General features: G+C 57.4%; 1 protein-coding gene across 1 annotated transcript in view; it reads right to left on the bottom strand.

Annotated features, from left to right (window-relative positions):
• Positions 1-21829, bottom strand: part of KCNQ4 (potassium voltage-gated channel subfamily Q member 4) — a 55146-nt gene that overhangs the window by 9551 nt on the left and 23766 nt on the right. Inside the window, exons 3-12 of the mRNA XM_077752172.1 lie at positions 13867-13957; positions 13091-13217; positions 12802-12977; positions 12145-12270; positions 11637-11747; positions 11350-11445; positions 8467-8555; positions 6654-6815; positions 3212-3236; positions 2716-2736 (exon numbers count right to left, since the gene is read on the bottom strand). Coding sequence (XP_077608298.1) covers positions 2716-2736; positions 3212-3236; positions 6654-6815; positions 8467-8555; positions 11350-11445; positions 11637-11747; positions 12145-12270; positions 12802-12977; positions 13091-13217; positions 13867-13957 — 1024 coding nt within the window. The remainder of the gene's footprint in view (positions 1-2715; positions 2737-3211; positions 3237-6653; positions 6816-8466; positions 8556-11349; positions 11446-11636; positions 11748-12144; positions 12271-12801; positions 12978-13090; positions 13218-13866; positions 13958-21829) is intronic.

The raw sequence follows: 21829 nt of genomic DNA, 5'->3' as shown, positions 1-21829 counted from the left end.
TAGCCGGAGCTGGGGGTGGGTGTGCGTGGGGACACAGCTGACTTAGGACTTGGGCGTGGCTACTGGGTTTTGAGTCTCCACCAAATGGAGACTTCCAGATGGAACAAGGATGTGGCGAGGGGGACCCTGACTCCTACAAGAGGCTGCTGCAGGGTCAGTTGGAGCCGATCCCCTCCCTACCCCCCACCTCCCACCCCTCATTGCACGGACAGATAAGGGGTGCACAGGAGACAGATGTCACAGCGGAAGGAGTGAGAGAGACCCAAGAAGGGAGTCAGAGACAGACAGGAGGAGGGGAGAGCTGGGTCTGGCTCAGGTGGGTGGGTGGAGGTGGAGATGGCCACCTCTCTGGGCACAGGCAGGCTGCTGTGGGATGGAGAGGCTCACCTGGCCATGCACAGAGAGAAAGGCCTCCAGGCCCTCACTATACACAAAGGCAGGTTGTGTGGAGTTGAGGGTGTGTGTGTGTGTGTGTGTGTGTGTGTGTGTGCATGTGCACATGTGACAGCGTGGGTACCCAGGTACCAATGTGTGTACGTGTCTACATTTTCTTCCTTTCCTGCTGGAGCTCTCTGATCCCACTCGGGTTGGGTCAGGGCTTTAGGACGTGCTTTGCAGGCAGTGCAAAGGTCTGTCTCACACAGATTTCAGAGCAAATAGTGCCCCTGGGGGTGCAGCGTGCCAGCTACAGAGGGTCCGGCTACCAGGCCCTCATACACGCATGGGCACTTGGCACATGGGCACATGTCTCTGGTGCCCAGCCTCCCAGTGAAGGTCTCTAACCTGTTCTGTGGTCTCCCCTGCCTGGGCTCTGCCCGCCTGGACTGATGTCCTCCCTCCCATATCCGCAACACCCCTGCCTAATGAGCCCCCATTTCAACAACACCTATACGTGTCTATGCGTGTGCTCAGACCCCCCTTCCCCCACCCCAGCTCCCCACCACACCCCCCAAACCTTGGAGGAAGACAGATGCGGGGAGGCCTCAGGCTGTCCAGGACAGGCCCTCATTAGCCCGTACCTGGTACAGTAACTCTGTGTCCAAGAGTTTCAAGGACCATGTTACCACTGTCTGAATAGGATGTATGCAAATGTCCCCCATCCCATGCCCTGGGGGTGTCAGCACTGCCTTCCTGCTGTGGGGACCTTCCCAGGCTGGGGGTCCTTCCACCCCAAATGTCTGGGGCCCTGGCTCAGGAGAGCACCAGCCAGTCTTGGAGGAGGCCTAAGGTGGGGCAAGGGTTGGGGGAGGAAACTGTGTCGCCTACCGTCAGGGACTTTCGGGTCAAGAGTTAAGCAGAGGATGGATTCTGGTTTCAGGACTGGGTGGGAGCTAGGGGCCCCCATGCCCGGGGCATGGGGTGCAGGGTACAGAGCCAAGGTGCTGAGGTGAGGAAAACCTCGAAACCAGGGGCACCTTCGGGAAGGCAGCCAGGATGTAGGGCCATCCTTAGGCGTCGGCGCCTCTGCCCAGAAGGGAGAGGTCGTAGGTCATGGATCGGGGCCCTGAGGATATCGGAAGGGAAGGACGAGGCAGCCCCCACAATCCAGCATGCTGTTTGCTGGCCCAGGATCCCCTCAACATATCCCAAAGATTCCAACCAAAGTTTGAGGTGGGCTCTCCCAAACTTTCATCTGCAGAGCCATTCCTTCGGGCTCTCCTCATGCTGGCAAGCACCCCCCACCCGCCCAGCCCGTGCAACCCCTCCCTTTGTCCTCCACTCTTCCAAGAGGGAGAGTGAGAGGGGGGCGGAGAAGTCCCTGACACTTAGCCAAGGGCTTGGAACTCCGAATCTCTGCACCTGGTACATCACTCCAGTGACATTCTGGGAGAAGGGGGTGACCTCCCTGTCACGAGAAGTATGCAAGCAAGACTGAGCTTGCTCTCAGCAGGGCTTAGGGAGGAAGGGGTCTGGAGGCTTGCACTAGAGGCCTTGAAAGGTCCCTTTCCAGCTCTGATTCTGTGATGGTTGAAGGAGCCTCCAGCCTGGTTTGTGGGGTTCTGTAACTTGCCAGCCAGAGGCCCCAGGCTCCTCTGCAACATAAGAAGGCCCTGTTTTCCCAGGGGTGGCCCTAGACTCCGGCTCCTGGGGCAGGGCCCAGGAAATGGCTCACATCAGCCTCTCTGGAGCCTAAATGCTCAAAGTGGAAAGAAACCTGGCCCACGGTGGACATCAGGAAGAGCTCCTTCCCTTCCCAGGCTCCTGAGAACACTCGAGACCCTGTCGGAATGCCTTGGCCCTCCCAGCTCTCTCGGCCACGCTGTATGCCGGGCTCCACGTTTACCGTCCTAAGTTTACAGACTGCCAAGGAGGCAAAACCACCTGCTCCAAGTCACAGAGCCCCTGTGGATGCAGCCAGGACCAGACCCCAGGCTCTTCTGACTTCAGAGACTGTGCGATTAGGAGAGCATCTAGGGCAGTGGCTCTCTGAGGGCAGCGTCGCTCTCGAGGGGACGTTTGGCACAGTCTGGAGACATCTTTGGTTGCCCCACTGGAGGGTGCTCCCGGCATCTAGTGGGTCGAGGCCAGCGAGGCTGCTAAACCACGCTACCTAATGCAGGTGACAGCCCCCACCCCCGACCAGTGAAGAATTATCTGAACCAAACTTGCATGGTGTCAAGGTTGGTGCCTGGGACACAGGTGGGGTAGGGAGGCTCGACGGGGGCTATCCTGTGGGGCAGGGCAAGCTCTGGGCACAAGCTGCCCTCTGACTGCCTGGCTGGACCCACTCCTGTGCTCGCTTCCACAAGGAGTGACTCTAAGGATTCTGACACCAAAGGCCAAGCTTATGGGGGGAAGAGGCGGCCCCTCTCCTCGGGACTGTGGAGGCAGCCTCAATGCTGGCCCCTCTGCCCTGGCCCTGCCCTTCCTGCCCATCATGCCCACATAACTGAAGTCACCGTGCAAAGGGGGAGACCTAACCTGGAGACTTTTTGGCTTAACCCACCAGTGGTATCCCCATTTCCTTCAGCCCTGGTTTCCAAGCTATTTTTTAGATAAGTTCTTAACTGCGCAACATACCACATCGAACAAGGCAACCATTTATATAGCACTTCCTAGGAGCCAGGCACGGTTTGAGCGGAAGCAGATGCTATTACTGTCTGCATTTCACTTCGGGAGAAACTGACGCACCCAGGGCTTATGGTCACGGGCCCCTAGCTAGTGCGTGGCAGCCGGGTTCAGATCCAGAACGCTAGTTCCTAAGAAGCACTGCGTCTTGGATTAGAAGCCAGGAGCTCTGTCACCTGTCTACTCCCGGGCCCCTTGACCCACAAGGCTCCAGACGCACTTTTGGGAAACTGGAGACTCAGTGAGCCCAGGCTGCCAGGGAGGGCCTACAGGATGGTGCTCATGCAGGGCTCTGGGGTTCTTGGTGATCCAGCTCTGCCCCCAACCTCACTCCTGACCTCCAACTCTCAAAGCTGGTCATGCTGGGCTGCCTGCTCCCTTCCCATGGCTGTGCTCTCTCTCCCCTCCTTAGGTGCACCCTGCTTCCTTGACCTGGGATGCCCTCCCTCACGTCCACTCCTTTTTGCACCTCCTCTGGGAGCCAAGTGCCTGACATTGGCTCCCAAGCCCCTCTGCTTCCTCCCTTTGTTTCATTCATCACACTGAACAGCAGTTGCTCTTTGCAACGCTCCAGGCACCATTTTAACCATCACTGGGTCCCCTAGTGCAGGGCCCGGCACAGGGTGGGTGCTAAGGGAGGTAGTGGTGATGCAGCTATAAGAGTTGGGCTCTAAAGTTAGCAGAAGAGGTGCCCATACCAGCTCCTTCAGGCATCTTCTAGGTCCCTTCGTGGGCAGTGGGAAGCCAGGAAGCTAAACCCAAAGCCCAGCTAAAGTCAGAGTGGGAAGGACCCTCAGAGAGCCTCTAGTTCAATCTGCCCATTCCACAGATGGGAAACTGAGGTCCAGAGGAGGGAAGCAATTTGACCGAGATCACACGGGGGTCAGCGGCAGAGCCAGAACTCATCCCAAGGCTCCTACAGATGTCCTTCCTGCAGAGTCCCTCCAGAGTCTGCCCCCCAGACCTGGCAGAGGCACCCCCAGGAAGGCAAGAGGCTCATCAGGGCCCCAAGGCAGACGGCAGGCGGCAGGCACATGCACCTTGTCCTTGGCCTATCCTGTCCCCCTCTCCAGCCCCCGAACTGGGTGGGGCAAGGAGGAGTGGGGACAGGAGGAGCAGGCGAGGGGGTACCTCGGTCTCCAGCTGGCGTGGATCCGAAAGAAACTCCGTTTATTACTAAACATCTGGCTGGAAGTTGAGAACAAGACACAAACAGGTTAGTGGGGAGGGGGCACGTGGGCAGAGCATGGGGGGCTGCCAGGATGGGGCTGGCTTCCTGTGGCTGGTGGGAGAGAAGAACCCCCACCCAAATCATCCTCCAGACTGCAGCCCCAGGATGCAGACAGAGATTCTCAAGCTCTGCGTAAGGATCTCCTGGGGAGCCTGTTAAATATGCAGAATTCTGTGCCTCTTCTCCAGCGAGTCTCGTTCTGTGGGTTTGGGAAGACGGCCCGGGTATCTGCATTTTGAACAAACCCCCCACAGGTGCTGATTTAAGAAGTCAGTGGACCATGCCTTGGGAAACACCATCTTAGCGCCTCATCAAGAAACCTCAAAGAGAGGAGGTGCTGACCCTGGCAGTGCCATCCCCCAGGAAGTCCAGCTCCTGTACCCCAGGACCGTGCTCAGCCTGGGTCCATCCACAAGCACCACTAAGGGTATGGCCAACCAGGAGGTGTGTATATGTGTATGTGCGTGTGCAGAGGGGGGTCCTATCTGGAGCACCCACCCCATACACCCAGACAGCCAACAGAGAGGGTGTGCCCATTTGGCCTGAGCCTAGAAGTCACAGCTCAAACCCCTGGGGTCCCTGGGAAGAAGGGACACTCCACCACCATCACCATGAGCCCGGGCCGCACAGACACTCCAGGGTAGACAGACACAAGGCTGGGAGTTAGTGATGGGCACGCCCCTAGCAGTCATCTGGTCCGAGGCTTTGGGGGCCCCAGAGCCTGGAAGCAGCGGTGGGAGGGAGAGATGCTGTGCTCCAGGTTAGTCCAGAGCAAACCGCACCCTCCAGAGGGCACTGGCTCAGGCCCTGGGCAGGGCTGCTCAAAGACCACCACTTTTGAGTCTTACGCATAAGCTGTGGTTGGATGGGGCGGGGGAGAACAGTGAAGGGCCGTCAGGCAGGGACAAGAGACTCTGACTAGGGCCGCACCATGCACTCTCTTCCACGGAGCTCCCAGCCTGGTCTGGCCAGTCATGCTTCCCCTCCCTCTAGCCCCTGACCTGGAGGACACCCCCTGCTTCCTGTTCACCCCTGGCCAGAAACGCTCCCACTGAGAACAGGGAAGAAATGCTGTTCCCAGCATCCTTTGCACGAGCACCCCCTCCTCCCTGTTCCTCAGGCTTTTTAAGTCCAGAAACCCAGAGCCCCTGATCATCCTAAACATTGCTGCTGTTCTGCCTAGGACCCAGAGGCCCAGAGTCACTCAATGACTTTCTCAAGGACACACAGCGTCAGGTGTCAGGTAGCAGGGACGAACTCTCACCATGCCACCTTCTCCTGATCGCTGAGCTCAGCGGCTGGCTTCTTGTCCCCTCCCTTGTTCTGAGCCCAGGGCTCAGAATCACAACTGCGCCCCAACGCCCAGATGTCTGCCTGGCTGACCTGGGATGACGTGTGAAGATGAAACAAAAGAAAGAGATGGGTAGGGGGCAGGGGAGGAATGAGGCGGGGGGCTTGGATCCTTGATCTCAAAGCTATACCTCTACGGGAGCAGCCCCTTTCCCATACTGTGAGTTAGTGAGCTTCCCTTATCCAAAAACGCCTGAAATTCCGCTACTCTGAACGTTTATGTGGGGGTAAGCACTGTTCTTTCTTTGTTCTTCTTTCAGGACGCAAAGGCTCCGGAGAGACAGGTCAAGGGGAAAGAGACTGTTAGGAGCAGCAAAATGTCCCTCAGTAAGGACGAAAGGCATTGTGGGAGCATCCCAAGAGGACCCTCTGGGATTAGCCAAGCTGTGGACGAGGGCTGCACGAGACAAGAGCATTAGTCACTGGTTACGTAGATCCTAGCGCGGTTCTTAGTCACAGAGCTCTCTCTGCAGCTGGCTCCTCATTCCCGAGGGGCAAGTTCAGGGCCAAGCCCCTTCTAGAGGAACATGCTGGGGGGGAGGGGGGGAAGGGGGAGGGAGATCCCTTGCCCTCATGCCCCAGAAAGGGGCCCACGATTACCTGAGCCGTAAGCACCTGTGGCCCGCGGCCTCCTCCTCTCTCCAGCTGCCCAGGAGGGATGGGGGTGCAGGGATGGAAGAGTGAGGGGGACGCGGAAACAGAGAAAGAAAGAGGACAATGGAATGAATGGAGGAGGTGCTGGGCAAGGACAGTGCGGAGAGCTCCCCCACTCAGACCCTTAGAGCCCCAGGTGACAAACAGGTGAGTCCAGCCTGGCCTCGGCAGAGAGGCTTTCCGTCTGTACCTGTCAGGCCATGCGGCCTCATGACGAAGCCGGGGGAGCCCCCAGAACAGGCCCAGACACCCACATGGTGGCTGCAGGCAGGTCTGAGAGAGGATGAGACAAAGAATGGAAGAGGAAGAGGAGAAGCAAGAGGAGGTGGCGGCCCCGGGGGGCCCCTACCTTTCCCCAGGGCAGAAGGAGGCGCTGCCCGGCCGGTGGCAGGTGGCAACGGGCGGGTAACGGGAGGGTGCTCCATCGGGTACCGGCGCCCGCCGCACCTCCAGGGGCCGTAGGCCCCCGTTGCGGGCCCGTTGCACGTGCTCAAACAAGAGGGCCAGCTCTCTGCAGGAGAGGGCGCCGTCAGCGGCGGGCAGGGCCGTGGCACCGCCCGCTCACCTGGTGGGCGCCGAGCTCCAGAGCGCAGATCCTGCCAGGCTCTGCCTCTAGAGGTGCTCAGCAAACACCCCAAGCCAGAACAGGCAGGGTCGCAGGTGGGACAGACTAGCCTCCCTCCCTCCCTTTCTGCACACGGTTCTTGGGAAATCCTCAGGGCTGCCAAGTACGGTTTTGCAGGCTGGGCACAATGTGAGGGCACCCTCAGAAGGTGGCCAAGTGGAAGCTCAAATCTGGCCCATTCTCAGCCCATCAAGCAGAGTGCCCAGACATGAAGCTGTGCCTCCCTGGAGGCCAGCGGCAGCCCTGAAACCCTCACCCTCTAGATCCAACTGGATTGTAGGGGGAAACTGAGTCTCGGGAGAGAGACTTGATAGGGTGGCTAGCCCAGCTTCCCACTCCTGCCACTGTGTTCTTGGAGACTAGATTGGGGCTCAGCTTCTTCCTGACCCTCCAGGCTATTTCCTGTTTCCATAAGCCAAGGAAGACATCTCCCCTGTGCCTTCCCATTGTATGGATGGGGAAACTGAGCTCCAAGGAGCAGGAGGCCCATGGACCTAGAATCTCCAAACCAACCTTTGTTCCTCTTGCTGGCGGGCCCAATTCTATTCCCAAATCTTCCCTCCCCCTCACATACATCATATTTCTAACAAACCAGCCCCTGCCCCGCCCCCCAAGGCTACCCCTGGAAAGGGAGGCTCCTTCTACGACCCCTGTGTCTGAGGTGGGAGCTTGCCTCTGTCAAGCGGAGATGCAGGGGCGACCCGGTGTGATTCTGGGAGCCCCCCTTCCCAGCCCCTTCTCTCCTGTTCCTCCCTTAGGAAGCCCCTGGAGGCAGGAGGAGCGGGGAGGGGGAGGAGGGGTGAGTAGAATCACGCAACAGCTGCTCTTGGAGACTAACGAGGATACAGCCGCCGCCCGCAGGAGCGCTGAGCACAGCAGCCTAGCCCAGCCTCGTGCTTGATGCCCGCCTGCCCGCGGGACTGAGCCACATTCCATAGTCCCCACTCCTGCCCAAGGGCCTGGCCAGGCACCTGGCCACACAAACCTCGGCGATGGCTACTAATAACCTTCTTCGCGGAGCCACCCCCGGGTGCAATCCTACCCTGGCCTGGGCCGGTGGGACAAGCCCACTGCTGGGCCAGCAAAAATAGGGACATATTCACACACAGGGGTGCTGGGGGGTGTGCCTGCACCCTGCTCCGGCACACGCGTTCTTGCCCATACCACCCTTCCTCTACCCAGCCGCAGTGTGCCCGGCTGGCAAGGGCTAACCCTACCCTCAGCTCAGAGGGGAGAGGAGCTGGCTGTCCACCGCCCTGAACAGCAGCATGTGGGTCAGCATGCGGACTGCCAGCCGGGGTGCAGCCCCACGGGGCAGGGCTCCGTCGCTCGCCCTGCGCCCAGTGTCCAGCGCCTCCCTGGGGTAGAGCAGAGTGCGAGGGAAGACACTCTGGGCTCTGCGTTACATTGGATTTGCAGAGCCAGCCCGGTAAGTCCTCTGGGAGCCCTCACCCCTTTCCCACTCTCCAAGGCTGCGTCCCAGCCACTAGTCATGGCCAGCCCACACCCGCCCATTTCCCCCGGGGGCAGGGCCTACCTGAACGATGGGAGGATGCTGTCATAGTAGTACCAGGTGGCCGTCAGGTAGGCCCGGCTCGTGTCGGTGGAGTACAGGCGCCACGCAGCCTGGTCATATTAAAGGAGAGGAAGGTGGGGGCGGGGGGGGGGGGAGGACAAGGCACAGGCATCAGGTAAGCCTCTCAGCCCCTCACCAGCCCTCTGCCCTCAAGGAACCCAGTCCTTGGGTCAGCTGACGGAGACTCAGCTCCAATTCCACAGCCACCAAGAGGGCCCGACAGACTTCCCCAAGGCGGTGAGCCGGTGTGGCCCGGCAGACGTGGCTGTCTGGTCCCAGCTTCACCCCTTACTGGCATGGACAAATGAAGAAAAGCAGCTGAGCCCCCGTTTCCTCATCTGTAAACTGAATATACCACTCCTTACCTAACAGGGTGTTATGAGGACTAAAAGGGCAAATGTCTCTTAAATGCCAAGTGCAGCGCCTGGTACATGGAAAGCACTGAATACCAGGCTCCCCTGTCGAACACTCCTGTTTCCTCCTATTCCCGCAGCTAGTAAACATCCATTCGTTGTGTACTTGGTTAGTGACTTCCTCTCCCCCTAGACTCTAAGCTGTGTCTTGGTCACTGCTGTATCCTTTGGCACATAATAGGTGCTCTGCAAAGATTAGGGGAATAAATACTGACTGAGTGGGTTATAATTGCTAATAACGCGTCCACCCCATCTTCCGCAGCTGCCTGTCGCTCACTGCCCACGGGGTTGAGGAGGGAAGGAGAGAGCGTCACAGCATCACCTACCAACCCCCTCACCATCCACAGACTCACAGAATCTCCTCTGCAGCAGGAGGGAGGAGGGCTGGACAAGAGGAAGGACTGTCCCTCTCCCTCCAGGTAAGGAGAAGAGCCAAAGAGAGGCTGTGAGTGGCATGATGGGGGGGGCAGGGAGGCGTGGACAAAGGATAACTGAGCCCTGGATGCCCCCCCCTTCGGGCGCCTCTTGTCCTTAAAGGGACTGCCCACTGCTGACCTCACTGGCCAGGCACCTCCTCGGACAGGAATATTTTTACTTCCTGCTTGCCTAGGCCCCTGGCTTGAGCTGGGGGAGCAGCTGCCAGAGCTGTCTCATTAATTATGGGCACCACAATGCCAGCTGTCTCTTGGCATGGACAGCACCAGCCGCCTGCCCCTACAATGCCCCTTGGAAGGCCAGCTCCCAGGGGACAAGCGCCATTGTGCCCCAAGGGAGGCTGAGAAGGAAAGGCTGGGCTGGTGGCCGGAGATAGCAGGGATGGGGAGGGGGTTCTACCCTGGGGAGGAGAGATAAGTGGGGGTGAGTCAGACTTGGCTGCGGGAGCGCGAGGCTGGCACGCTGGGAGCAGGCCAAACGGGGATGTGCCAGTATTCCCTGAACTACTTCCCGCAGGGGCTTCTCCTGCACACACCCTCACTAGAGAGAAGCCAGGGCTGAGTCACAGAGTCCTATAAAATCGGGGACCTCGCCTCAGCCCATGCCCTATCAGAACGCTTCAGCACAGTGGGGGAAACTGAGACCACATGCTCCTGGGTTTCATCCCCCTCCTCCCCCACAGTCCTTCTCTGCGGGCCCAGTCACTGAAGGCCGATGAGGTTCCTAAAAGCTTAGTTCTGGACATCTTGTCTCCTCCGTCTTTCCTCTCCCTGCTGGGTGAGCTCATCCGTGCCCTGGGCTTCATTACTGTGGTAGTGCAATGGCTCCGAGCCTTCTCTGCCCTGCATGCCCCTCTCCATTCAGCCGCACCCCCGCACNAATCCACGAGCTCCAGCCCAACTCATATCCCTCATGTCCCAGATCGGGTCCCCCTCCACTGAGGAAGACCATCGATCGTCCAGCTGGGCAAGCCAGAAACCTGGAAGTCACCCCTACACACACCTCCCTCACTCCTGAGGCCACTAATTTCACCTCCTAAATACACAGAATCGGCCCACTTCTTCCTATCTTGTCTGTTGCTATGCCAGTCTGAGTTGCCCAACGCCCTGCCTTGCCCACACTGTCGCCAGAGCCTCTTGTCGTCTCCCACATGCACCTGGGTCACCCTCCAATCCATTCACCTCTCTTCGAAGCACAAATCTGATCCTGTCACCCATTCTTCCTGCTTCATACCTGTCCGTGGTTCCTCAGTGCTCTTAGGAAAATGTGAAACCCCTCCCCGTGGCCCTCAGATCTGGCCTCACCCACTTACCCAAACCCTTCCTCCTTGAGCTTTCTGTTCCAGCCTCCCTAGCTTCCTCCCAGTTCACCAAACACGCCATGCTCCCTTCCACCACAGGGCCTTTGCACATGCTGTTCCTTATATTGAATGCTCCCCCTTTACCTCTACACCTAGTTGACTCCTACTGGTCCTCCAGCTCTCAACTCAAGTGTCAATTTCCCTGGGTCATCATCCCTGAGTTCCCCCTTCAAGGTCAGATCAGGCCAGGACCCTGTTAAACACTCTTCAGAGAACTGTTTCTTTCAAAGTGTTTACCTCAGTCTATAGCTACAACATTCATCGTGTGAGTGCCTGTGGAAGGAACCACAGTCGGGTGCAGCACAGGCTTACTGATGGCTGCACCTTTGGGCAGCAGGACAAGGGGCCCTAGGCCCCTCTCCACTGCGGGCCATCTAGAGCTGGGGCTGGAGATGGACAGTGGGGCAGCTCTGGGGAGTCCTGAACTGGGCCCGAGGAGTAAGGGAAGTTTCTAGCAGTCCCAGTTAGCATCCAGTTAGCATCCCAGCTCTGCCGCTGACTTGGCACGTGACCCCAGAAGAGTCACATCTGCTCTCTGAGCCTCAACGTGGAGCCAAGATCGCAAAACTGGGACACCTGGGTCAGCATACAGAGTTGACACACCAGCTCATGTCGTGCCTCCTTGGCGTCTCGCACCTGGATGAGGTTAGCTGCAGGCATCCGCCTCTTCTCGAAGTGCTTCTGCCGGTGCTGCTCCTGCACCTTCAGGGCGAAGCCAGAGCCAAGGATGCCCTAGGGGGATAGGTGTGGTTGGGGAAGGGGATGTGGGGGGTAGGGACAGCAGAAGGCAGAGAAGGTCTCCATCACTGCCCATCTGGGATGTCCCCTTCCCATCCATGCAAATGCAGGATAGGGGCTTAGCAGGCTCTACACCCAGGACCTCTCTCCCCAGGATGGGAGACCCTAGGTGGATGGGGACTCACGGCAGGCAAGGCAAAGAAGGAGATGCCTAGTAAGGCGAAGCCGGCAGCCAGGACCCTGCCCAGCCATGTGTGCGGTGTCTTGTCACCATAGCCAATGGTTGTCAGTGTGATCTGGGGACACAAACAGTTTACCCTCAGGGCTGGTCTCGGGAGCCACCCGCAAGAGCTCGTTGGGGCCCGTTGGGGCCCGGCAGGTGGGAGACTGATCATGAGGGGGGTGCCCTACGGCCGCTCACAGGGGCTGGTTAGGGGCATAGATGGACCCTTTCCCATCCCTCCACCATGCTGGTCAGGGGTAAGGTCACAAGGGCTTGGTGTGGGGAACTACACGGAGCTCAAGCAGATCTACTGGGGCAGGTTGGGGGCTAACACAGGGGCTGGTCACAGGGGGCCCCAGCCTTAGCAGAGAGGACAGAGACAGGCCCACTCTACCCTGAGTCAGGGTCACAGTGGTCACACAGGGGAAGGTCCCAGGGAGAAAGGGAGACCTGCACAGACCCTCACGCACCGTCCCCCACCAGAGCGAGTCGGCATAGGAGGAGAAGTCAGAGTTGGCGTCTTTCTCGGCCAGATACACCAGGAAGGAGGCGAAGATGAGCACCAGGAACCCAATGTACCAGGCGGTGATGAGCTCCTGCGGGGGAAGCAAGGGTGAACATGTTAGGAGGGCCGAGCCAGAGCGGAATAAGGAAGCGCCTAACACTGTGCCTACCTGGGAGAGGGGGGCAGGTGGGAGGTTCCCCGAATGGCCCCTGAGAGGTGTTCTGGAGGGGGGATTAAAGCTCCCCACCACTCCCCAGAGCCTGGGGCGTCTCTGTCTTTCCCAGCTCCTCCTTCCTGGGAGACCCTGCCCCGCCTTCCCGATGGCCGGGCCCTCACAGAGCCTCAGGGTACGCCCCCGGCCCCGCCCCTGACTTCCCCTCCAGGTTCCACATTCAGACTTCAGTCCCCAGGCCCGCCGCCCCCCAACACTCCACACACCAGACATCTAGTCCCTCCCCTCTCTCCCCGCCTAGCTCGCCACTTTGCTGTGCACATAGACTCCCCGAACCCAGAAGCTTCCGAGTTAGCCCCTCAAGCCCCGCCTCCTGGCCTGCACCTGCCCTCCTACCCTCCCCCCGCAGACCCGGACCTTTTGGCCTCAAAGATCTTCCCCTGCGGCNACCTTGCTGTGGGCATAGACCACGGAGCCCAGCAGCTTCCAGGTGCCGCCGCGGCGGTCCATGCGCACCATGCGCAGGATCTGCAGGAAGCGCATGCTGCGCAGCGCGGACGTGGCGAAGATGTTGCCCTGCGTGCCCGCGGCGATGACGGCCACCGAGGCCACGAACACGATGAAGTCTGCACGGGCGGNTCTCTTCCAGCAGCCAGGGTCTGGGTCAGGGGTGGCGTCAGGGCGTCAGCCCTGGGGTTCGGGGTCAGGGGTCAGGCGACGGCAGGGCAGGCCTTATTACCGATGACACAGAAGGGTTTTCTGGCAAAGCGGAAGCGGCCCTGCCATCCTCGGTAGCGGCAGCAGCATCCCGCGGACCAAACGCGAATGATGTACTCCAGGCCAAACACCACGATCATCACGAATTCCTGTGGGACCAGGGGCCTGAGTTCTCGGCTCCATCCTCCAGGAGCGAGGGCCCAGGTCCCAAGGTACTGGCCCAGCCCGGGGTCCTTGGGTCAGGGGTACCAGGAGTTCCTCAGACCACCTCTCCTGGCTGTTCTTACACCTGGCTGGACCCGAGGAGAGTTCCAGAAGGCTCGTGGCCTCTTCCACAGACCGAAAGACCCAAGTCTGTCTTCCATTTCCTGTCCACCAGCTGTCTGGCTTTTTCTGACCTTCACTCTGCCCTCCCCCTCCCAGCTATCCCAGACTCAGTAACCCTGACTGGGTGGCATAAGGGGTGGCTTGCTGTCAGCTGTCCACTTCCAAGGTGCTTCTGTTTAGAGAGAGAGAAAAAAAAATCACACCAGGGGTTGAGTTAGTGGTTGGAGTCCTGAGAAGGAGTGGGGCTTCTTCACCTCTTGTCTGAGCCCAACATCAGCCCTGGCTTCGTGGCAGGGCGTCCCTTGGCACTTGCTATGAAGCAGGAGACGAAGTCCAGAGAGGGGCAGCCATCAACTCAGGGAACACAGCACAGCAAGCCACTCTCTGAGCCACAGGATGAGAAGCCTCTCTCTACCTCTACCCTGAACCAAGGTGCTACCCTACACAGCCTCGCTCAGACCTGGCACTCACCAAGATGAGGAGACATTCGTTGGCAAGTTCCTGGTGCTCCTGAATTGTGGACAGCACGGACAGCACCAGGCAGCTGAAGACCAGCAAAAATCTGCAATAGCAGCACGGGGAGGGTTAGACTGCTGCACAGACAAGACAGCGGAGGAGCCCCTGGCGGGGGGCCGTGGAGTCACAGGAGGAGAGAAGCATTATTTGGGAAGAATTATCTGGAAGGCAGAATGAGAATGTGCTAGGCACCAAAGGGAGAAGAAGCCCCAGGGTCTGGGCTGCTGAACTCACAGACACCTTACAGGCCTCCCTGTTCCCTTCCATGCAGGCTGCTGCCTAGGGAGGTGGTCACCCCGCTGTGGGGGGCCACAGGTCTGTCTGGGCTGGTGGTTGAAGGCACCACAGTCAGGAAGCGCCTCCAGGCTCAGCCATTCACAAGTGGAGCCCTTACTTCTTAAGAGAAGTATCTAGGGGCACCTGGGTGGCTTAGTCGGTTAAGCGTCTGACTTTCCCTTAGGTCATGATCTCGCGGTTTGTGGGTTCGAGCCCCGCATCGGGCTCTGTGCTGACTGCCAGCTCAGAGCCTGGAGCCTGTTTCAGTCTGTGACTCCCTCTCTCTCTGACCCTCCCCTGCTCACGCTGTCTCTCTCTCTCTCTCTCTCTCCTAGAAATAAAATGAATTTAAAAAAATTATTAAAAAAAAAAAAAGACAGAGAGAAGTATCTAGAGGTCGGCTGGGGGGCCAGGGACGGTGAGAAGCTGAGGGAGGGGTCCCTGTTCCCTATGAACTTCAAGGTTGGCAGGAGCATCATTTCATTTGCAGAATGGGGACAATTGCCTCTGCCGTTGTGGGCTCTTAAGGAATTAAATAATGAGACAACTATGAAAGGAAAGGGCACTGAGGATAAGGAAGGAGGGAAGGATGGGGTAGGAAGGGGAATCGGGCCCCATGGAGGCCTGGAACTCCCCTGAGGGCTGTGGGAAGCCGAGAGAGAGCCCAGCTCATCCAACTCTCCCCCCAACGCCAATCGCACACATGAGGAAACTGAGGCCCAGACAGGGAAAAGGATTCCCCCAAGGTCACTCAGTATGTCCCGGACAGAGGTGAGAATAGAGCCGGGATTCCCCACTTCCCAGTGGATGGGAAGATGCGGAAAGGGCACAAGGAGGGAGGCTGGCGGCCTCAGTATGTGATCACGTGCAGGGGCAACACGAGGAAGCTGGACTCCCGGAAGCGGAAGCGCGCCTCTTTGGGAGGGGGATGTGGCGGACACGCAGGTGCCCCGGAAGAGACTTCGGGGTGGGGGGATGGGCTTCTCGGGAAACACAACCCGTATGAACTGACCCACAGCCTTCCCCAAAGGTCTGCAGCGTCTCCCCAGCTGGAGCCGCTGAAACACCCCAGCGTCGGAGCCTGCTGAGTCTCTGCTCACCCTCTGCTCTGGGAAGCCTCCGGGGTGCCCTCCACCCTACTGTTTCTTCTTCAGGGCGCCCCTTCCCGGCGCTTGCTTGAGTGTAGTGGCCCACGAAACTTCCTATATGGCTTCATTTGTGTTCATGTGTCATGGCGCCAGGGGCATGGGCTCAGGGGCAGAGAGACCTTGGTTCAAATCCTGGGCCAGCTTGTACAGTCCCCTCCCTTCCCTGAGCCGGTCTCCACATCTGCACAGCGGGAGATGATGGGAAGATAGACCTGTGAAGGGCATGGATCTACCTCCCTGGACAGGGGCTCCCAGCCTGCTTGGAGGGCAGGCTTAGGGCTGCATCCCAGCACCCGCTCCTGGGTAGAGGAGGCAGGTGGCAGATGTCAGGAAAGGGTTTTGAATGAATGAGTGAGGAGGAGGCCTCCTTGGCCAGTTCCCGGCGAGAGCTGAGTCAGCGAAGACAGAAGGCACAGGCAGAGGCTGGGGGAGAGCACCGGCTCCTCGTGTTCAATAATTAACCACAGAAAAGGCAGCAGCCACATCCCCCAGGGAGGGGGAAGGCCGCTGACCCAGGGCTCAGGGGCAGAGGGCCTGTCCCCCTGACACACACCCCGCTGACGTCATCTCATTCAGCCCCCTCTCCTGGGAAGGGCTGCAGCCAAATCTTGATGGTCCTTCACCCCAGCCCTGGACAGAAATCCTTCCTTCCCAGGGCTCTGCTGACGTCAGATCCTCAGGTGAGTGGGCCACGCTAGGGGCTTCCTGCTGAGACCTTCAGGGATTTATTTTTCTCAACACTGTTCTTTCTATGTCTGTAGTTACATGTCTATAAAATGGACACATCACAGTAGGCTAAGTGAAAGCAGATTATAAAACCTGAAGGGCCATGTGCTCCCAATTTTAATTTTTAAAATTTTTTAAATGTTTATTTATGTTGAGAGAGTGTGAGTAGGGAAGAGGCAGAGAAAGGGGGGGTAGGGGAGAAAGAGAATCCCAAGCAGGCTCCACACTGTCAGCACAGAGCCTGACACGGGGCTTGAACTCACGAACTGTGAGATCATGACCTGAGCCAAAATAGAGAATAAGACGCCCAACTGACGAGTCACCCAGGCGGCCCCAAAATATCTACATTTTTAAAATGAGGGGGATCCCTGCTTGGGGTTCTCTCTCTCTGCCCCTCCCCCGTGCATATGCACTTTCTCTCTCAAAATAAAAAATAAAATATAGAGATTTTTTTATATTCATACCAAGAGTCAGCAGGGCTTATCTCAGGGTGGCTAGATTAAGAGTGATTTGGCTTTTGTTTTGCTTTTTTGCTTCTCTGCATTTTCTCATATTTTGTGAGAATAAACAAGGGTAATAACAAACTAATGGGAATTTTTAATTGCCTTTCCTTAAAAATACAGAGAAAGAGCCACCTTCAGTCCTGCCCCCACCTCTTTGCCATAACCGCCTTTGCCATCTTGCAGGAGTCAGGGGTGGCAGCCCCTGCCCTCAGCTTCCCTTCTCAGAGGTCTGGTGGCTTCTCAGACCAGACATGTTCAAAACCAAATTCAGCTTGCCCTTGAATCCTGTTCCCCTCCCATCTCCCCATCCCACTTCATGGCACCACCTGCTGCCCAGGGGCTCAGGCCAAAAGCTAAGAGTTGCCTTTGATTTTCCCTTTCCCTCACCCTCCACATCCTGTCCTTCAGCAATTTCTATTGGCTCTACCTTCAGAATAAATCCCTGCACAGTCCACAGCTCACCGCCCTGACCAAGCTGCCACCACCTCGCCTCTGACTGACCTCCCTGCCTCTACTCTGGCCCAACTGTGCCCGCTCTCTCCAAAGAAGCCGGGGTGATCTTCCTACAATGCAAAGCTGGAAGCCATCACTGTCCTCAGACTCAGTCTACTGACTTCCAAATTCCCAACACATTTGAGAGTGAACATTAAACTCCTCCGCATGTGCAGCAAGGCCCTGTGAGCTCCAGCCCCCACCCCACCTCCCAGACTGGATCCCCTCGCTTCCCCCACCTCCATCCCTTCGCTCCCGATGATGATCCTGACCTCCATGCCATTTCTGGAACACCAAACTTATTTCCACCTCTAGGCTTTGCACTTGCTTTGTTGCTTCCTCTGCCTATTTATTGCTCCCTTACTCATCCAGGTCCCTGTTCAAACATCACTTCTTTGGAGAGGCTTTCCCCAACCACCCCCTCTCCAAAATAATAGCCCCATCCCCACTCTGTCTCTCCTTGCTCTGCTTTATTTATTTTTTCACAGACTGAGTAAATGAATAGCAGAAATTCACATGAAACAAACATTAAAGCACCATGTTGCCAAAGCCCCCGATTTGTGCCCACTGAAAAGGGTCCCAAAGCTCTAAGCACATCCATCGCTGACCTGTTGGACACCCGCCCCAGTATCCTCAGGGAAGAGAAGGCAGGTCTCTGACCTTGACCAACTTCATGTGGTAGACTGTTTAAAAAGCCCCTGAACTTCACCTCCTCTGCCTTCATACACTGGATGGGAGTCTCTCCACCCTAGATGCTCAATACAGTGGAACAGATATGCTAAATCTGATAAAGAACATCTTTGTCCAAAATATCAAGGCACCCGAATGAATAATTATCCCCATCTTCCAGATGAACAAATGGGGCCCAGGGAGGAGGGATAGACTTGCTCCAGATCAGTGAATCAGTGTGATCTCTCAGGCTACTTTAGTCCTCCTGAGGGGTCCTCACACAGACACCCACTCTTGGGACAGCAGAAGGGCGATCACTGTTTGGAGATTAGGCAGAGAGGAGACAGGGAGAAGGAGCCCTAAGCCAGAGTCTCATTGTGTCTCCTAGAACCACCGTGTGGTTTCATTCATGCAACAAATAAGGACTAAGGATGGTCTCTGGCCCTCTGTGGGACCCCAGTTTCTCTATGTCTAGAATTATCGGTGGTATGCAGGAGCTGGCTGGCTTGGGCCATCTATAATTGCCCCAACAGAGAGGTCGGACTGACAGCCTCCTTCTGGAGCACCTTTGCCCATCATGTCTGGCTGCGATTGGGGCCCGTGTCCTCCCTTGCCCAGCCCAGGAGGCAGGGCTGGGACAGGTGGGTGCTGCCTAGCTGGCTCTCCCTGGCTGGGCTTATCCTGAGGCTCATCACAGCCCTTCCACACCTCCACCCCCATGCTGTGACTATCCCGCTCATTCAGGAAGGCAGCGAGGAGATTAGGGACTGAATAGGTAGCTGGTTTGCTTACTTCTGTGGTTCTCGAACCACAGCTGGTGTCAGAATCACCCAGAGGACTTGTTAAGATACTGACTTCTGGGCTTCACTCCTAGAATGTGAGTATGAGGCGGGACCTGAGGATTTGCATGTCCGCACAGTTCCCTGGTGATACTAGTGCTGCTCCTCCGGGAACCACACTTTGAGAATCACTGGCTCAGCTGGTAGGCATGCTTGTGGCGGACTCGATTATTAGCCAACTCACGGCTTTTTTAACAACTGCAATTATTGCCTTCCCCGCCTCACCTGCCCCCACCACCTTCCTGAAATCATTGCCCAGAGACAGCCACAGGGCAGAGGTAGCGAGGAAAGCCCTACTGGGGAGCTGGGTCTCGTGCCACCATCAACATCACCACCAATTCACTGTGCGATCCCCAAAAACTGGGCCAAGCCCTCCCCATGCTTGTTTTTTAATTACTCCTCACAACAACCCCGTGAGAGCAGGATCATAATCACCCAAGGCTTATCAGTGAGAAAACATAGGCCCCGAAAGGCACTCTATGATGAATTATAAGGGAAGATTTTTACGGCATGTGAATTATAGCTCAATAAAGCAGTTCTTTAAAAGGAAAAAAAGAAAGGCACACTAGATTGTCCAAAGGTCATAAAACCAGGACCTAAACCCAAGTCCACCTGGACCACCAAGCCATACTACCTCTCCGGGCCTCAGTTTCCCCATCTGTAACATGAAGCAGGGGACGTCAGCCTTATGACTCTCTATCAGAGGGGTAGGAGGGAAAGGGTCAGCCATGAGCTCAGTTCCAGATTCTCTGGGGATGTCCCCGGAGAGACAGATGCTTGGAGGCTAAAGAGGTGGGGATAGGAGGTGGGGGTCGCACAGCAGAAAAGGGTTTATCTTCTAACCTCTGAGCCACCTTCACTTAAGAAATGTTCTTTGCTATCTATACCCAGCCAGGTTGATTGTAAAGCCAGAAATGAATAACCCAACCCCCCCACCAAGAAATTAACAACTATTACCAAGCGGTGATAGGATGGAACAAGGGGATAATAGAATGCCACGGGAGTTGGGGGGACCCTAAGACAGCTTCCACAGAGCCAACGTGGAGGGATCAGTGAAGACTTGAGGGGGTGACAGCCACTGCCCCCAGCAGGGGAAGCAGGATATATGCGGGCACCTGAGGCATGGGGCCCAGCAGTTCTGGGTGATGCAGGGCTGAAGTGAAGGGGCAGTGGACAAACCAGAGGACCAGATCCAGTGGATGCTCCCTAAGGCGTTATGAATGTTATCCTCAAGGCAAGGGGGAGCCATTGGAGCCTTTCAAGGGAGGAATGACGTGGTGTGCGATGTGCCCCAGGACCACCACTCAGGGGTAGTGTGGAGCATGGACTGGATGCGGGGAGACTGATCGGGAAAAGCAGGTATAAAGTCCCCCAGTAATTCAGATGAGAGATGAAGGGGACAGCGCCCAAGAGAAGTGGGTGGGTGGAGGTTTCAGGGAGGAGGATTTGGTGATTATTTGGCAATGGGGACAAAGGAGGGAGAATGACTCTCTTATTTCTGGTGCAGGCACCAGGTGGGTGAAGGCACCGTGAGAGAGCAGACAGGAGAGACCCTGCTGAAGGGGCAGCTGTGGGCGATGAGCTCCATTTGGGACGCGTGGAGACAGACAGGGCTGCGGCACCCTGTGCAAACACTCCCGGGCATGAAGAGAGACCGAAGCCAGAAGTGCAGATGTGGGGCACCTCAGGGTAGAGGCCCTGAGAGTGGCCGGGACAGTTCAGAGAGCAGCTGGCACCTTTGGAGAAGGACCCAGTGGGACCCCAGAGGCGCAGACGGAGGAGACACACTCCACCCAGACTCGGAAGGAGCTGCCAGCGAGATGGGAGGGAAACCAGGAGAAAGAAGCGGCAGGGATGCCAAGCAAGAGGGTTTCAAGGAGGGAGCAAATGCCGGTGTCAAATGCTGCCAAGAGGTCAGACAAGATAAGGCCTGAAAAATGTCCACTGGATTTGGCGACAAGCCGGTCCCTGGGCACCTTGGCAAGGGCAGCGGACACCAAGGGGAGGCCTGGCGCAGGCCCAGGTGGGACGAGAAAGGGAGAGGGGCGGCGATAAAGAGGAAACAGAGAGCATACGGATGGCTAAAGAAGTCTGACGGCACAGAGTAGAGACAGACAGTAGCTGGAGAAGGATGCGGAGCACAGGGGCTGGGCTTTGTTTTTTATTTTAAGATTCAAGCCAGAGTGGAGCCAAGAGAGGGAGAAGTTGAAGATGGGGGAGAGAGAGAGAGAGTGATCAATGGAATGAAGTCCCCGGGGCAGCGGGGAGGCTGGGATCCAGACCAGCCAGGGCTGGTGCTGAGCAGAAAGGACCCCACGCCAGCTTGCGACAGGCGGCAAGGGGGAGGGGCTAGGTGGGACCCGAGGTTGGGGGCCCGGGAAGCCAGAGAGCTCCCTCGGGGCTTTGACTTCACTTCCTCTGTGACAGAGGAGTCAGGCCTCCTTGCAGGGGGAGGTGCGGAGCATTTGAACAGCTGGTGTGGAGGAAACTGACCAGGCCCTGGAGAGGGGTCTCCTTGGGAACACAGGACCATTAGTCCCTACTGTGAGAATGGGAGAAAAGATCCAGAACAGCACAGGTGCTCCACACGTGCATGTTTGGTTTGGTTTGATTTGGTTTGGGAGTTGTTGTTGTTTTTAATTTTTATTTAAGTAATCTCTATACCCAATGTGGGACTCAAACTCGTGTCCCTGAGATCACAAGTCACATGTCCAATGGTTGAGCCCACCAGGTGCCCCCTTTGGTTTTGTGTTTAAGGCTTGATGCTCCTGAGGGAGGAAGCAGCCCTGTGGGATGAGGGGACACCCAGCCCCCAATCAGGCTAAAGTAAGTGCAGAACCAGGCGGTGCCCCTTCCTTCCTCCTGGGCTTCCTTCCTTCTCTCCAGTGTCCCTCCTCCCAGGCAGCTCTGCCAGTGTCTGCCCCCTGCTTGGCCACCAGCTGGCTCTCTCATTTCTACATGTGGCCTTGGAAGTATGTGACCGCTTCCTCACCCCCCCAGACTGGGACCCCAAAGGCAAGCTTCTGTCTTCCCCCCGGGGACAGCTAGGGCCAGCCTGTCCCCATTCAGCCAAGGTTCCTGGAGGACAGAGGCCATTACCCCACCACCTTCCAGCAGAAAAGGGCTTCTTAAACCCCAAACCAGAGTTGATACTGAAGAAGGGACCTCAGCCAGACCTGACAGGTTCCCCCTGACACGGGGGTGGGGGGGTACCGTGTGGTCTGGAGGACCCCAGTCTCCTCTGGGGAGAACAGGCTCTTACTTT

Source organism: Crocuta crocuta, unplaced genomic scaffold, assembly GCF_008692635.1.
Source record: "Crocuta crocuta isolate KB4526 unplaced genomic scaffold, BGI_CrCroc_1.0 scaffold367, whole genome shotgun sequence".
Taxonomy (NCBI): Eukaryota; Metazoa; Chordata; class Mammalia; order Carnivora; family Hyaenidae; genus Crocuta; species Crocuta crocuta.
This window is presented reverse-complemented; position numbering and strand designations above follow the sequence as displayed.